This window comes from Procambarus clarkii, chromosome 93 (assembly GCF_040958095.1).
Source record: "Procambarus clarkii isolate CNS0578487 chromosome 93, FALCON_Pclarkii_2.0, whole genome shotgun sequence".
Lineage (NCBI taxonomy): Eukaryota > Metazoa > Arthropoda > Malacostraca > Decapoda > Cambaridae > Procambarus > Procambarus clarkii.
Window position 1 is genome coordinate 808172 of NC_091242.1, and position 18017 is coordinate 826188.

At 36.8% G+C, this 18017-nt stretch overlaps 1 protein-coding gene across 2 annotated transcripts; it reads left to right on the plus strand.

Annotated features, from left to right (window-relative positions):
• The first annotated feature begins 3191 nt into the window (after window positions 1–3191).
• On the plus strand, window positions 3192–16420 carry LOC138359754 (small subunit processome component 20 homolog). Of its 2 annotated transcripts, XM_069319412.1 has the most exons (4): window positions 3192–3367; window positions 3855–4056; window positions 6547–6757; window positions 8108–16420. In XM_069319412.1, the coding sequence occupies exons 3-4, from the start codon at window positions 6554–6556 to the stop codon at window positions 16295–16297; spliced, it is 8394 nt and encodes a 2797-aa protein (XP_069175513.1). In that variant the 5' UTR covers window positions 3192–3367; window positions 3855–4056; window positions 6547–6553; the 3' UTR covers window positions 16298–16420. The 2 variants fall into 2 exon arrangements, with proteins under 2 accessions (XP_069175513.1, XP_069175512.1); XM_069319411.1 differs by lacking the exon at window positions 3855–4056.
• Window positions 16421–18017: the final 1597 nt, after the last annotated feature.

Below are 18017 nucleotides of genomic sequence, written 5' to 3' on the forward strand. Positions count from 1 at the left end.
AATACTAACAATGTAAGGAAATAGGTTTCTCGCTGAAATAGTTTAGAAAATTAAAAAAAATTAAAATAAGATTTATTAGAATATTTGAAAGGTATTTCCTTGAAATTCATAATTTGGGGTAATTGAATATACTGTATCTAATTTAAATACTTTTATACTAACTAGGTATTGTGTTGAAAAAGAATGGTAGTGAAGGTAGTTTAGTTTTGTGTGAAGATTTCTTAATACTACATGGCACATAATGGCATATACCATGTACAGTAATATTTAGTGTTTTTCAAACATTTTATATATTTAATAGTTTATGAAAATAAAGTGGTTTATTCAATACTGAATGTAATTTTTCCAAAAATAAATTAAATTAGTAGAGTGCTCTTATATCGTTAATATAATAATTGTATCATTATTATTTTAATATTCACTATACACCTTAAGTTTGAGTTGTACAGTATTTCCAGCTGTAGGTCTCCAGTCATAATATATTTATTATGTTTTCATTCAGGAATATCTACATGATCTTATTGGGCTATGATTAGGTTCGAAACTAGGAGCCAACACTTATTAAATGCAATACATGAACGAATGTGTACTCAGTTCTGTGTAGGCAATTAGATGTTAGAGTGATTGTGACAATGTCTTGTTCAGGAAGCATCAAAAAACTATTTAGAGTTACAGGCACAATTGTATTGGTGCAAGTCATGTGTAGTTTCTCAAGAAGAATGAGAAACTAAAAATCAAATATGTAAGAATGAGTAGACTAGCAAGAAAATGGATTAAAGTGCAATGGATGTACTTAATGGAAAATGGATTAAGCTGAAGAAAAATAAAGGAAAAGGTGCATTGTTTGAAAATAAAAATTTCTTATTTCCTATCTTTGCTCCAGTATGTTGTCATTATATTGTATACAGTACTGTATATAGATCCAAATTTTACATTATTTGTAACTCATCCCTGTTTACATTAAATATCTTAAGAACACTGTAACATGCTTGTGACTGAAGCAAAGTACAGAAATAAAATAAATAATGATGGCATCACAGTCTGTGTACTGGATTCTGTGCCATTGGCCTGTAGATACATGACAGAAATGTTGGAGTTAGCCAAAGCATATGCGCTTGAAGGAGTCTAGTATAACCCTGGACTACGTGGGGCCAAAAGTTCTGCCTTTGAGCACTCCGTCCTCCGTCGTGCTACACCTGAAACAGGACGTTACTGTGTCCTTGGGGCTTGTCTAAAAATAATTATGATAGGCTATGTCCTTTAATTTGTGAAGTAAGTTAATTTGGTTAGCATATGCTGTTTTAGCAAAGTCAAAGTGAATATTTATTTTTACCAATTCTTTACTTTTTTCTGTATGAATGCATGTATACAATATATACAGTGCATTTTAACAAATTATTTTTACAAAAAATACCACAAAATAGCATTCATCCCAGTGACATTTTACAAATAAAACAATTCTAAGTATATTTTGTATATTTCTACAACTTGTTATATATTTTAACTGATCATTGAATATGTTTCCTAATCAGTCTGAGGGCAGTAATATACAGAGCTCCAAACAAAACCTAATAATCTAGAGACAAATCTACACTAGCACTTACATCTTTGATCATACTAGCTACTAAGCATATTACTGCTTGTTCTAGATGTTACTACTGCTAGGCTTTGGCTTGACTATAACGACATAGTGACGTTTACGCCATCTGCTAATTTGTATCTGATTAAATGTAAACTTTGTTGGCAAAACTGTTAAAATATATATCAGCGACATGTAACTGAAAAATACTCAAGACATGTTTAAGACGCATTTTTTGTCCCAGAATAACATTACCCCAAATCCTAGCTATGCAAGTATTCCAAATTTACCCATTAACCCTTGCACTGCTCACCCATTTTCAGCAAAAATGTCTTGGTGCAATTCTCAAGGATATATTTCTGTTATTTTTATAATTGTTCAGGTAAAGTTCATGTCAAAATGTTTCCAAAGTCAACTATTTCCATTTCAAAACAGAAAGAGTAATGAAAACATTTAAAAATATTAAAATATAGCCTAATTAAAAAACAAAAAGCACAAATCTCAGAGCGCCTAAAGGCGCTTTGTGCAGTGCAGTGGTTAATTGTTCACACAATGTCTATAACTTAAGCTTGCACAGCTTGCAAATTTCTTACTTAACCTAAATGACGCTATATTAACTACAGTACTGTAAATACACCTAAGCAAGTTCAAATTTCAAGCAAATTGAAAGAATCTTTGCAACTAGATCATCACGAATGTAAATTACTTAGCTTAATTAAGGAACAGTACAGCCCTGTTCAAGACCGAATGAAAGGTCCCGGGTTCAAATCCTGTAGGACGGAGACGTTTGGGCATTTGTTTTCACCTGATGCCTCTGCTAATCTAGCAATTGAAGTATCTGGGAGTTAGATAACTATTGTGGGTTGTATTTTAGGAAAGGTCAGTCATTGGGATAGGGGAGTTGGAGGCCTAGATAAACCTAACAGGCTTCAACCACCTGAAGCTGCCTCAAACCCATCATCACCCATATCAGAGGACCTCTCGACGTCACTCCCTCAGCATCGTCGCGTCTTTCTACAGAACGTAGTTATAAGTGATTAAAATGTAGGTTGCATCCTGGGGAAGGGGAAAGGTCAGTCGTGTGCTTAAGTTTTATAGTTTCATGTACCCATCAATGTAAATCTACAATTCACTCTAAATCATCAAAACTTTTAAAATATTGAACGACCTAGGGTATATTAATCTAGACAACTTCAAAAGGTCAGATGTGATGTAATAAGAACAAGGAGCAAAAGTTTCAAGCTTAACAAGCCACAATTTAGAACAGAAAACAGATGTTTCCTTAATTCACTCATAGGTTATATGCTCATGGAATCGCCTATCCTGCTGCAATTTAATATCTAAATAGATAAAATTATCAGGACAAAGGAGACGACCATTGCCAAGCCGCTGGCTAACTGTCCTCGTCGAGGCCACTAGAGTGGCCCGTAGGTAAATTAATGAATATTTCCAACCATGATTTTTATTCATATTAATTATTTTGTAGCTATCCAATGTACTATTATGCATGTATTAAATGTGCACATCAAAATTCTAGTAAATAAAATATATTTTGTTTAAAAAAAATTAATAAATAAGAGTATTTATACGAGTGGTCGCTGGGGCCCGTAGCCCCACCACAACAAACATTTATACCGATGCTCCCTCACTCAGCCTTCTACACGTGCTCGTTTCTTTGTTGTATTTGGTTAATATTTTGTCTTGTACTGATCATCGAGCTGTGCCTTGCCCGCGTGTTGTATGAGACTTGGGTCATGACCTGTGCCAAGGGTTTACTGCGTGCCCAGTGTAAGTAGTCTAACCTGACCTGACGTGCAACTCCAGACAACTAACATTTTCGTGGGTTATATTTTAATCACCTTACCCGAGTTTACCTAATTCAATCGCTTAATCCTTTGTGTATTATAGGTATATTGGGAGGTAAAGGACCATAATTTAAGAAGGGGAATTTCAAGTGATGAGAGAACACTTGCTCATACTCAAGGTTGAGGGGGAAGAAGCTTACCGACTTTTAAGTGAAATACAAATCACGTCAAATACAAGAGGGTTTGCCAGTGTCATTTAAAACCTACTAACCTAACTAACTTAGCCAAGTCTAACACAGCCTAACCCAAACTAATGCATCCTAACCTATGTGTATTGGTTTTGACAGTTAAAAGCAAGCATTGTGTAAATGCTTGTGTATGATTTGACCATATTCCCTCTTATGGTTAAAATGGTTTTCCCCACATTTTATAAGTTAACAGCAATGTAGATAATTCGACTATACCCACAGAAGGTCGTATTCCAGTGAAAACAAGTGGATAAGGCCTACCATGAGCTATAGGAAAGAATAATAAAGACTACCCTGACAGAAGAACAGTAAACACACTAGCAATCAACAGTATATTTGTAATAGGCTATAGTATGGTGAGATGTAATTAGGACACTGTGGACTGTGTTGCCAGGCTAGATGCAGAATCTGCGTGGTAAATCAGGTAGGTCGATGCCAGGTTACTCTTAACTCTTGGCTGAGCTGTAGTGAATTTGTCTGACACCATATTGGAATCTGACCCAAGTATCAGTTGGGTCAACCCATGTATCGTATTCCATAAATATGCAACCATGTTGGAATAAATGAACGCTCGAAGAAAATTGTTGAAAACATCTTGATAACTTGGTAAACAACAATTATTTATATATCGGGAGAAAGACAGAAACATAATCTACATGTAAAACTTCTACCCAAAAAAATATTTTAAGTAAAACTGAAGATATATGTAGTTGTATTAAAGTTGCAATTTTCTTCGCTAATTGGGCTAAGAACTCAGAATATTTATCTCAAAACAATAATTATTTCATGCAGATACATTAACACTTTCGCGCCTCGGCGCTCAAAAAAAAAAATACCCCAGATGCTTTCGGCACTTCGCGCGCCTACGCGGTAAGACCGAAAAGTGTACACTCTTTTGACTGTCCTGACAATAATTGAAGGCGCACATATTTAAATTTGGTATCACTGTGTTCGCAATGAAATTGTCTATAAGAGCATACCTATAAAATGCCGCCCAAGCATAAGGAGTATCAACACCAAATAAAAAACTATGCAGATCACTCGCCGAGAGCGCCAAACAGCAACAAAATGTTTCCACTCTCTTAATGGTTGCGAAGCCTACAGTTGTCCTACATTGCTAATTTTGGTATCATTGGAATCGCAATAAAATTCTCTACACGGACATATGCATATGAATGTTTAATATAGGTAATTGCCCACCCGCAAGAGTGTGTGAAGTGGAGAGTAGTTAGCCGCGAGCGCACTAGCGAAAACACAGGGGGAAATCATGCTTGGAAAGTTTATACGTTTCCTGACCCTACTTTTCTATGTACGTATTTCTTTTTTATACCAATGTGTTCGCAATAAAATTTTCTATAAGATGAACTGTATAACATTTGTACAAAGCATGTGTAAGAGAAGCGCCAAATATAGAACCACGTCGCTCAGTATGCGTTCGCGGCAGAAACGAACGCATTGTTTTCGTTCGTTTGATGTTTGTCATGTTTATACTTGTTGAAACATTTTATAATTTGTATGACAGTGATCGCAGTAAAATTCCCTACACAGACATATACATAACACATACAAATATTTCCCACGTGTTGGATATATCAACGGCTAAAGGGAACCCACTGCCACACGCTCGCCACACCCCCAAACATACTTTGTGTATTTTTTTTTTTACTCATAGAAGTTTATGTGATATAATATTCATTCTGGTACCAAAAAAATCGCAAATAAATTCTCTACAAAACAAAAGTATCCCCATCCATTTCGGTTAAAAAATGGAATTTATAGAAATATTTTTTCGATGGACGAGAAAAGTAGGCAGTTATGCGGAATCGTAAGAAAAAACGGCGACGAGTTATCTCTAAACTAAAGCGCGAAAGTGTTAATGAACTTAAGTGTTTTATATGTCACAAGAAAGATAGAACTATAAGCTGCATTTTAAATACCTTACCAAAAGCATATTTCAAACTAGCGAAGATACATATATTTTTATAATGGCTGAGCTCCGACCCTGCACAGATCGATTGATGGAGCAATACTCTCTCAGACCAATCTATATTTCATGTAAATATGTCAATAAACGTAAATGTTTTATATGTCTCAGGAAAGATAGAAATATAAGCCTTATTTTAAGTAGTTTACCATTGACATATTTAAAGCTCAAGTGAAGACACATGTGTTTTACAATCACATCCAGTAGCTTGTCGATCATGGCGTGCAGAAGCCTAGGCACTGGCTGATATATTGTGTAATTTACAAAGATACGCTAATGAAGCCTAAAATATTATATGTCAGCAAAAAGACAGAGATATATTCGTTATTGTCAGTGCATAACAGGAAATATATCTTATCGGAGAAAAAGGATACAACTGCTTTAAATTTTTTCATAGCGACTCTCACCCCATCTATTGCTTACTTGCTTGTTCATACAACACACTTTTGACTCAAGTTTAAAAACCAAGTATATGTTGTAGGCTGTGTTTGGCATCAGTTCAGCCCTTCCTGGACCTTGATTCTGTCTGCAGAGGACGTTTTGCTTTAGAAAATATTGCACTTTCTTTGGTATTTTCCAAACAGAAAACTATAAAATTGTATTTTTTGTTGGTAAATGGCAAGAAATTACTATAGTATATTCATTATTCTGCCTTAAACAGCTTGCCGTGTGTTAATACTTACTGTATCAGTGTTCTGTGCAGGGCAAACTATCCATTTGTATTACAGTACTGTACAGTACTGTATTCTTAAAATCAACCTGCATATTGTAAGTGTTAATTTCATATTTTATACAGGTTTAGTGACAGGTATTTACCACTCAAAAAGTTTGTACCTTGTATTAATATTTGAAAAGTCTGAAGTGTATATTGTATAGCAAATTGGTTTCAAAATATAAGAAGGACATTAAATTTTTCTGTTTCTTTTTCAGAGCCAAAATGAAGGAAAAACCCCAACGACAAGCCCACAAATCTACAAACACCTTTACTTTCCGAGGGTTTGGAGAGAAAGTAAGAAATCTCAAAGTTAGTGCTAGGAAATTCCTTCTACAGCGTCCACAAACCGAAGATGGCGAGAGTGTCACCATCTTTTTCCAAACCCTTCTGAAATGCAGAGAAGTCAATCTCACCGAAGCTTTCCAGGTACATTATGCTGTAGAGAGTACATCTTTTATTACTGTATTACAGTACAGGCAGCATGTATGAACAGTTTTGTAGAATGTAAGCTTGGTGGTATGTGAGTGGACCAAGCTTTAAAGTGTCCAAAGACTGGCAACTTTACCCTTAGACATTAAGATTGAAGTATACCAATAAGTCATAGAATCACTCTGGCGAGGAAAAAGATCAGGGAAAAGAGAGTGACCAAAACTCTTGAACAAGAATAAAAATCATAAATGCCACCCTCCAGAATGGGACTAGCCTAAAGGTAAGAATTTGTTCTCCCCCCCCCCCCCCCCCCCGGGAAGAAACTAAGCAGCCGAGTAGAAATGAGTGGTATAAAAAAATTGGTACACAAATGCCAATAACATTGCAAATAAAGGGGTAGAGCTGCAAAAATGGGTGAAGAATAGGGTGAAAGCAGACAACCAGAAACAACACTTGACAGAATTAAAGTTAATATAGAAGAGGTAAGAAGACACCTGGAGGAACTGGATGTAACAAAAGCAGTAGGAATGGACCATATATCACCATGGTTACTGAAAGAAGCTGCAGGAATCTTGTGTTACCCATTAACTGTAGTGTTCAGCATTACACTAGAGATGGGATTGCTAATGGAAACCTGGAAAAAGGCAAATATAGTTCCAGTATTCAAGAAAGGGGACACATGAAATACTAAACTATAGACTGTGTCATTAACATGCATTCCATGCAAGAATCTAGAAAAAGACATCAGAAAAAAAGGATTAAGAGAGTAAATTTGATGTGGCACAACATCACTTCAAAGAGGGAAAATCATGCTTAACAAACTTGACTGAATCCTATGACAGTGTCCACAAAATAAGAGGAAGGATGGGTAGAGTGCTTCTTTCTAGACTGGCAAAAAATCTTTTAATACAGTTCTTCACAAAAACTAATACACAAGATGGTGAGAGAAGTGGGGATAACAGGAAAGGCATTGGACTGGGTATGGGAGTACTTGAATGACAGGAAACAAAGTGCTGGTGCTGTAGTTGAAGCAGTAGTTGGTGCTGTAGTTGAAGCCAATTCCATCCACAACTTAAAAATATATATAATGAGAACATTAATGTTGAGATAGATAATTAGAATGCCAGGTATAAATGGCTAGGAGGAGGGACATAAAGAGATAGATCTCACCTCCTGTAGTCATTGATAGGTAAGCACCAACTGTACTTACTTACTTAAAGATAACTGTGCTGGCCCGGGGATACCTGTCTAGATTGTTCATATGCAGTTGAATCATACGTATGTTGAATTTTTTAATTAACTTTATAGTGTGCATGTACTAGAAAGCTAACCATATATTTTTTACAGGCATTTCAGAATGACCTGGGTGGAGACATTCAGACTACAGTTCAACTGGTTCATCAAGAAAAGCATGTTGCTAAATGCCTGGCCGACCATTTGGCCACACCAAACTCTCTGGCTTTGCAGGCACTTCTAGACCTTTTGGTAGCCTTTGCAAATGACATTCCTCAAGAGTTCTACCAGCATCACTTTTATGAATTTTTACCAAGACTGGTTTCACAACTTTCAACTAAGGACCCTGAACAGATAGAGTCTGTGTTTCTCTGTATTGTATCATTATTTGTAGTTTTACAAAAGTATCTTCGTGATGACCTCTATGAATTATATCATGTTCATCAGTATGCAACTTTACTTTCAAAGGCACATCCATGGTATATCAATGAGCTTGCTGCCCAGAGTCTCGCATTTCTCATACGGAAAATTCCCAAAAGGAACAGCTTTTTGGCCATAGCATTTAGGAAATTAAAGAAAGATGAAAGTCAGGTGCAAGGTTTAGGAAGACTTATTGCTGCATTAATAAAATCTGATGTAGCCCAACGTTTACAAAGTGTAACTCCTCAGATATTATCTTCATTACTTGACCTTTTGGGAGATGAAGACATACCAACGAGTTCAGCCCTGGAAACTATCGCCTATGCACTTAAAATTGTTGCTGGTCACATCACAGCCCAACACCCAAATAAGCATACCAAGTGGCAGACATTGTGGCAGGAGGATGCTACCATGGTATGGCCTACATTATGGAGAAGCATACAATTATTGGTTCCCAGTGCGCATTTGCCTGGAAACTCCTGGCATCATCTTCATGCTGTCTTACAAGTGATAGAGGTTTTAGTGAGTTACAAACATGGTGTACTTCTGGTTGATGTTTCTGATGCCTTAAATCAGTGCAAAACTATGGTTCAAATTTCTCTTCCAGACAGTGTTGGTGGTACTGTTTTCAATATTTTTAGCATCTTGCTTCTGTCATCTCATCATCAGATTACTAGCTCAACTCTTAAAGATGTAGTATCAGAACTTTTAAGTTCTCATTACTCTCATGTGGTTAAATTCAATGCTATAAAGCAGCTAGTTGATCATATAAGATTTGACACAGAGATCTTACCACTGGTATTGCATTACCTGAACAATTTGGTAAGAACTAGTGAAGTGGAAGATATTGACAAAGAAGTGCTGTCCATGCTTGCATTTCTTGTGCAGCATAAGCAACCACCATGCAGCACAGGAATGGATCTGGACTCGTGGAGAAAATACCCACTGGATTTCTCGCGTACGCTTTCACCTGTTAAGGGCGTTTGTGAGAAGGACATTCCATCATTAATTGAAAACAGGTTAAGCAAAGGGCTAATGGAAGATCTATCAAATTTAGAAGAGTTGCTGTTGTGCTTGTTGTGTTTGCCACATGTGTCACCCCTGGACTACCAAGATGTGACTCCATACCTTACTTGGATTCTCAGTGATGCGATTGAAATATTAAATGATAAGACTGAGAAAGTTATTGATGATGATAAAACTGTAGCTGCAAAAAAGAAAGGAAAATCAGAGACTGAGGCTCCAAATCTTACTATTGACTTAAATATTAAATATAACATCAATTTGAATAGTAGGAAGATTTTGTTTTTAGTAGCAGCTTTGATCGAGGTGATGTTGCATACATTAACCGGTGAAGATTTTCTGGCCAGCTTAAGCCAATATCAGATATTAGAAGTTTTAAAGGTAAAGCAACAATATAGAGAGAATGTCTATATCCTCAAGGCAATAGATTTGCATTTTACTGTTGCATCCTCAGAGAATGATTCTGACATCATGAATGAAATATTTTTTAAGGATATTTATTATATTCTTGCACCAGCTTTGTGCTCGGCCAACCCTCAAGTTCGTTTATTGGTTACTCATATATTTTCATTATTCCCAGTTACCTTACCACCACCACCAGAGAATATGGGAATTGTTGAAAACATGTTCCAAATTATGCTGAAGGCAGAATGTGTGGAAGTGACACCTTGGGCTTACAAGGATCGCTTACGCTACTTGTCTATGGTTGATGCTGATCACGTAGTGTACCATCGTCCTATATGTGGAACGTTTGATCAGGCTCCTCTATTATTGTTGCTTGGACAGTTGTATATTAATTATAAAGATGTTTGGAATTCAGTTCTACAAGGAATATCAAGCTATGCCCACAGTCTAAAAACTGACATGTTTTGGCCACTCTGGTTCTCAAGACTAAAGATAGCTTCTTATAATACCAGCCAGGTACTACAAGGGAAGACAGTAGACCCTCAGGAAGATCTTTTCTTTGAAAATGAGATCCTTCTTAATGTTGTTCAAAATGTATCAACTCACCATGGTTTTAAAAATTTACCACTGAAACCAGATTATTTAAATTACAGAGACTTACTCTGGAGAGCAATGAAAAAGTTCCCTGATATCTGTGAAGCAAAAAGTAGGGATCTTGTACCTTTGTTTTTTAATTTTCTTGAAGAGGAACTATTCCCTGCAGACTTTACTGTGGCTCCAACACAAAATCTTTGTGTCAGAAGCATTTCGAACACTGCAGTCACCAGTGAAGACCTTAGTAACTCTGCATTGAGAGATGCAAGTTTTCATCAGAATGTAGAGAAGAGTTATGAAGAAAATAAAATAGATCATTCAACTCCAAGAAGGGCACCCATTAAATCACTCTGTGAACAATTAACAGTTTTTTCACAGTTTCACAACCCACGAATGTTGTTTCAGACAAAGAAGTTAGAAAAAATGTATAAAGAATTCTTAAGTCATCCATCACCTGCACTTCAGAAATTAGCCCTTGATTGCATAATGGCATATAATCACCCCTATCTCACACCATATAAGGAAAGTTTGTGCAAAATTTTAGATGACAAGTCATTTAAAAATGCTCTAACCCTTTTCAGCATTGATGGATCAGAGCAATGCGTACAGGATGACCACCGCAATGATTTAATGCCCTTCCTTATGAGGATTCTGTATGGCAAAATGCATTTCAAAACTGGCTCTAATAGTTCTGGCAAGGCTAAGATTTCAGTACGAAAATCTGTTGTGCTTAGGTTTTTGGCTGGTGCAAGAGAATCTGAACTAAATTCTTTCCTTGAGCTATCTTTCGATGTACTGATGAGTCATCTAAATGGCACTGCCCTAGATGTGGTGAACCGATGCTGTCAGAACCTTGACATAACAAAAGTTGTACCTCTTAGTAGACTGCAAGGAGCACTCACCACACTTGAAAATATAATAGAAAAGATTGGAAATATATTAACGGATCAGATTCCTTTCTTGTTGAAAATTATACTTTATATAGTTAACCTGGTGTCATTACTACTAGAACAACGTGCCGAAATAAATGAACGCAACATTTCTTTTCTTAAGCACCTACGACAACAAGCACAGAAGAGACTCCTGGCATTTTTCCAGCAGTTTAGAGACTACCACTGGTCACTGGAAGAAATTGATGCAGTATTCCAAGCAGCTGTTTGGCCAAACCTAAAACGCCTCCCAGATGAAGGAATCTCCACACCAACGCCTCTTTTAGGTCTCTTTCAGTGTTGGGCTGAAAACCCTAGATTTTTTCCTTTGTTTGCTAAATGTCATAAAGACGACTCCTCACTGACTCCACTACCATATCTTGTGAAGTTGTTAAACCATGAAAAATGTAGTGACTCAGTAACTGCTGTTATTTTGAACATTATGGAAAAATTGCTCACACTTGAAGATTACAGTGCTACAAATAAAGAAGGAGAGAAGACTGTGGAGCCCCTTCCCTTAAGTTCTCATGTTGTACCTGTTACAAAACTGGATTCACGGGATGGCAAATATCAACAGAATTATGGTTCGGCACTGCTTGTGCCTCACCTGGATAGCCTTTTGCAAAGCATGAAAGTCATGATCTCCAAATTAGGTAAAGGCCGATGTGTAACGCATCGGGACCTCACTATTCTAACAAAATTGACAGAGTGGCTCACAAATAAGGACATCAGTAATGACTTGTTGAGTCTTATTATACCACTTATCGTAAAAAAACATATTAAAAAGGAAGATAAGATATGTCAGCTACTTATAACTTGCTCTTACCTCTTGCCTGTAATTGACAGTTCAATTCAATATTTGAGGCCACTTGTTACTCAGCTTGGTTGCCTGAAGAGCCGTGAAGCACGAGATGCCCTCTGTCAGGCCATTACTGCTATAGCCATGACTAATCCAGATTACAAGACACTTGCAGATGCAGCAGCTGATCTTAATTCTTGGAACCCTAAAATGGTTGAAGAAATTGATTTTGAACGACGACTAAGTCGATACCAGCAATTGACTGAGTATTGCAAAACTCAACAGTGTCTTAATAAAGTTGATGTAGACTTTTGTCAGCTTTTGTTGTACAATAATATGTTTGTAATATGTCATGTAGAAGACTCATCTTTGAGAGACTTGTCAAGTGTTTGTTTAAATGAAGTAACTGACATGCTTGCTCGACTGCAGCCAACTCATCCTTCTGAATTCAAACAACTCATGGTTGATAGATTCCTGCCACTGATAAAACTTGGTCTTCAAAGTGAAAAGGAAGTTGTGAGGATAGAAATTATATCAGTTCTTCGCCTAATGGTACACAAATGCCATGAATATATAGACACACTAAAGGATCTTTATAAACTCGCAGATGAAATTGATGAAGACTCTGATTTCTTTAGCAACATGGGGCACATTCAGAGACACAGACGAGCCCGAGCTTTGGGAAAGCTAGCAGATGCATTAAACAACGGCACCCTTTCGTTTACAACTCAAACTGTCACAGATTTCCTAATGCCATTGGTAACATCATATCTATTCAAAGATATGTATGCGAAAGAGGATTATTTGATATCTAGCTCGGTAAATTGCATTGGAGCATTTGCTAAACTCCTACCTTGGCATCCGTACCAAAAAATGTTACGAAACTACTTGAGTGTGTTGTTCAAAGAAGATCTCAAGCATCTCAAGCTTGGAGTAAGACTTTTAGATGCTGTACTTAATGGCTTTCATGAGGATGTTGAAGAGCTTGATATTGCTATGAAGAAGAAATCGGTGAAATATGATAGTGCCTCACAAAGTGTGCAAAAAAATGAACAAAATATGTCTGAAGTAGGAGAAAGTGTTGAAGAGGATGGAGAGGATGATCATTCAATGAGAATCGTTGAGGACTCCGTAAGTAAACCACAGAAGATCTATTGTACACTCGTTAACACCATCATTCCACAGATTCAGAGTACCCTGGCTGCTAAAACGAAAGCAGAAACAGAACACAAACTTAACAAAAGTAGATATCCTGAAGATGAAGATATTAAACGTATCCCTCTTGCATTTGCATTAATAAAACTCCTCAAGAAACTACCCAGAAAAGTACTTAATGCCAATGTTAATAACGTACTTATGAAAATGATTACTTTCTTAAAATCCAAAGCAGAAAGTATTCGGGAAGAGTCTCGCAATATGCTTGTAAAAATTATGGTTGAACTAGGTGGGAGATATCTTCCTTGGTTGGTAAATGATTTACAAAGTATCCTCACCAGCGGTTTTCAAGCACATGTATTGGTTTACACCTTGCATTCAGTGTTGTCTCAGCTACGCCCAGTTCTGACCCCAAAGGATGTGGATGCATGCATGGCACAGATGGTCAATATTTGCAAAGAAGATATTCTTGGTTTGCAAGCAGAGGAGAAACAAGTCATTCAGATAACCAGTAAGGTAAAAGAAGCACGAAGTGATAAAGGCTATGATATCTTATGCTTTACAGCTGAATTCATATCAGCAGACCGCCTTAGAGATATTATTCTGCCACTAAAGGATGTGTTAGCTGATACACAAGACAAGAAAGTAGTTAATAAAATGACTAGATGCTTGACTGAAATTGCTAAGGGACTGGAGAAGAATGAAAATATATCTATTACTCATAAATCCATTTTCATATATGGAATTTTAAATGAAAAATTAACTGAAATAACAACTGACAAGACTCTTGGGAAACTAGCAAATAAGAAAGGTATTCAAAGAGCAGACTCATTCCTGCTTCAACCTGAGCCAAAGAGAACAAGGCTTAACCCCAAAACGTCCATGAAGGCAACTGCTCATGTACTAATTGAATTTGCATTACATCTCCTCTGTAATTTAATGAAGAAGGAAAAACTAATTCCAAAAGAGCTTGAGCACCAGAAGCTGTTGGAGCCATATGTCTCAGTGCTGGCACGCTGTATAAATTCTGAATATCCTGAAGTGAGTTTACAAGCACTGAAGTGTGTTACTTGTATAGTTAAATTTCCCCTTCTTACTCTGCAGAAGGAATTGAAAAATATTTGTGCACAGATGTTTATAATCTTGGACAAATTTTCTTCTCCAGAGCTTGCTAAGGGAAAGATCTATGATCTTGTTCAGTTTTCTTTTAAGACCTTGGCTTTAATTCTTAAAACAGTTGAATTTTATTTGTTGAATGAAGAAGAGGTGCGTGTGCTGTTACAGTATGTAGAAGGAAATCTTGAAGACCGTAGTCAGCAACAGACAGCTTTTATTGTTCTCCAGGCTATTGTTGCAAGAAAGATAGATGCTCCTGAATTGCACGAGTTGATGAAACATGTCCGAGAAATGAGTATTACATGTGGTCGGCAATATGCATTGCAGCAAGCACGTATCACTTACTATACATACCTTCTCACATATCCGATGAAGCCAAAACGTGTGGAAGCAAATGTACTGTATTTTCTTGGTAATGTATCATATACACATGAGGAGGGTCGGTTATCTGCCACAACTATGATCAATGCTATTATTGCCAACTTTCCCATTAAAGTGTTTAGCAAGGCAATGGAAACAAGTTTATGGTTCAAATTATCCGAACAGATGTTGAAAGATGAATCTAAAGAAAACTTGTTTTTGTTGCATAAAGCTTTGAAGACACTCTTTCAGAGATCCCAAAGGAAAGAAATGTTAATTGAGTTGTGTATGAAGCTTTTAGAAGAGAATGATGGAAATGCTGCATCAGAATTAATAGGTATACAATTGGCTTCTAAAGCTCTAAATGCCTTTCTTGACATACCTGTTAAACAACTACCAAATAGTCTTTTGTCATGTGTCACTCCACAAATAATCAAGCTTATTAGTCCATCAAGGTACCGTACTCAGCTTGGTATTAGCAATGAACAGGATGAATTTGATGAGGTGGACATGGATGTCCATCTTCGACAAATTGATACCACTTTATCTGCTCTTCTGGAAGTGCTGACCAAACTTGTAAGCACTTTCTTAAGTCATACAGAATGGAATAAACATGTTAATGAATGTATGTGGGACTTTGTGCAGGCTCATTTACAGTACCCACATATACAGGTGAGACTAAGTGCTGCTGGCTTGATAGGTCATCTATTAGCTGCACACCCCATAGAGGGTGAGTCATCACCCTCACTTGCTGTTTCAACTGAACGAGCACGCTCCCTTGTATTAGACCTTTGTGAACTTTTGCGAACACAAGCTTCAGCTGGCATTCCTCTTGTGATGCAGTTATCACTTACTGTCATCAGGAACCTCATATATCTTGTTCGCCATTCATGTAAAGTGTCATTGGTACTAAAATCTAAAAAAGAGAGTACTGCTGAAGGTGAGAGTGAAAATATTAGGAATGAAAACCAATCTTCAGGGAAAGAGACCATTGTCCCTAGTGCAGTGTGGGTCATCCGTCGTGTTGGTGACATGGCTTATGAAGAGCTGCAAAAGAGTGGGAAGGATTATACTGTAGTGCGTGAAGCATTGTTAAACCTTATGGCTGGTCTGGTTGTTGCAGCTGGAGACATAGTAAAAGCACCAACTCTTCTTACTTACATGGTAAAGCATCTTGTTCGTGAATTATCTGATGAGCATGTTCCTAAGTCTCTTGCTGCAAGGACCCAAGAAGTTGCAGCACTAGTGAAGGAGTGTGTTGGTCTAGAAACTTACACTCGTTACTTTACTGCCGCACAGGTTGTACTTTCCAAGAAAAGATGGGAGAGGCGTGCACAGGACCACCAACAGCGTGCTATTAATCCACATCTTGCAGTGAAAAAGAAGAAGAAGAAGCAAGAATCATTTAAAGAATCAAAAAAGAGAAGAACTGCCGACAGGAGAGGGAAAGTAGTTGAGAAAAAAAATGTAACTTTAAGGCGCCATGCAGTTGTCATGGTATAATAAACTTTAATCTTTGTTATAGATATATTTTTAGATTAAACAAATTTATATAGTATATAAGATTTGTGCATTGTACCTGTAAAATAATTTGATCCAAAAATGTATCACAAAATAACCTAATAATGTATTTTATTCTGTATCCTTAAATTTTGGCTTTATGCCTGCAATAATAATAATAATAATTAAAAGTATCCTGTGGTACAGTGGTTAGTACACGTGCCTATAAAAAAAAGAAAAATTGAGTTTGATTTCTGGGCTAGGTAGGATGATTGGACGCCATTCCTTGACTATTTGTTAACCCTGTAGCATTTATATAATATATATATTTATATAATATATAATATATATATACCCAGGTATATACACACACACACATACATATACAAGAGTTCTTACATTCTTGTACAGCCATTAGCACGCATAGTGTTTCCGGCAAGTCCTTAATCCTAAATTTCACACACACATATTCCCAGGAAGCAGCTGTCTTACTCTCAGGTACCCCCCCTGTATAGGTTATAAATGTAAGCATGGAGCATGGATGTAAAACAATTGGCTGACTAAATTCAGTGCCAGGAGAAACTAACTATAGTTACAACACGGTACCTGGTTCAAGGCTTCAATCCCAACATAGTACTTATTTAGTACTGTTGTTCAAATATTAAAAGTTGATTTCAGTCTAAATGATGAATGATTTTAACACCGTATTTACTTAAATGTTAATAGCACTTCATTTCATGTCATCAGTTTTCTTAAGTACTGTACACTGCTAGATAAAGGCATCCCTCATAGTCCAAAGTAGCTTGGAATCTATTTTTATTTATTTCTAACCATTGAGTGCTTGCAAATTAATGTCTCAAGTACAGGTAGCTGGTCTTTGCTGTCTTGAATTTCCTTTGCATGTGAGTGGCATATCAATTTAGTTTTAGGCATTGTACTTTGCCTCAAGATAAAACTTTAACTAATCATTAATTTGCTTTTTGGGTGGGGAGGGATTATAATCTGGAAAGGGGTAATCATCCATGGTGCATGGAATTGCAGTTGTTGTCTCTCTCTTGATGAAGTTTTGATACATTGATTTTGATACATTAATTTGATACATTGAGTTCAGAGGCAGTTTTAGTAATTAATTTTGAAGAATGTTTACAAGCAATACAGAATATCTGGAAAGTTTTGTCACTGATGAGTATTCCATATAAAGTGATGGAAAAGGTAATGAGGTTGAGAATAATTGAAGACCTGAAGAGGATAAACTTTGTAACACATGGGTTGCATGGATTTAGAAGGGGGAAAGTGATGGCTGACAAACTTGATTGAGTTCTATAACAAAGACATGAAAAAGAAGGCTGGGGTAGACTAGTTTCCTAGGTTGTCAAAAAACATTTGATACTGTTCATCATGAAAGGCTGGTGTTTGAGACAGAGAAGCATGCAGGGATAACTAGGAAGACACCTGAACTGGGTAAGGGACTACCTAAAGGACAGAATATAGTCAGTCAGAGATGAGGCTTTGAGTTGGTGGAAAGTAATAAGTGGAGTTGCCTAAGGGTCAGTCCTGGGACCCCTACTATTCCTAATTTATGTAAATGACCTACCTGAGGAAGAGTGTGTGTACATGTCAATGCTTGCTGACAAAGCTAATGAAGCATGTAAAAAGTGAGGATTGCAGGATGATCTTGACAAACTAGAGGAGTGGGCATACAAATGGTTACTAGAATTCAATC

Coding starts and splice junctions, on each gene's coding strand:
- LOC138359754 (XM_069319412.1), top strand. CDS start 6,554: ATGAAGGAAAAACCCCAACGACAAGCCCACAAATCTACAAACACCTTT. Junction 6,758..8,107: donor ATCTCACCGAAGCTTTCCAG/GTACATTATGCT, acceptor TATTTTTTACAG/GCATTTCAGAATGACCTGGG.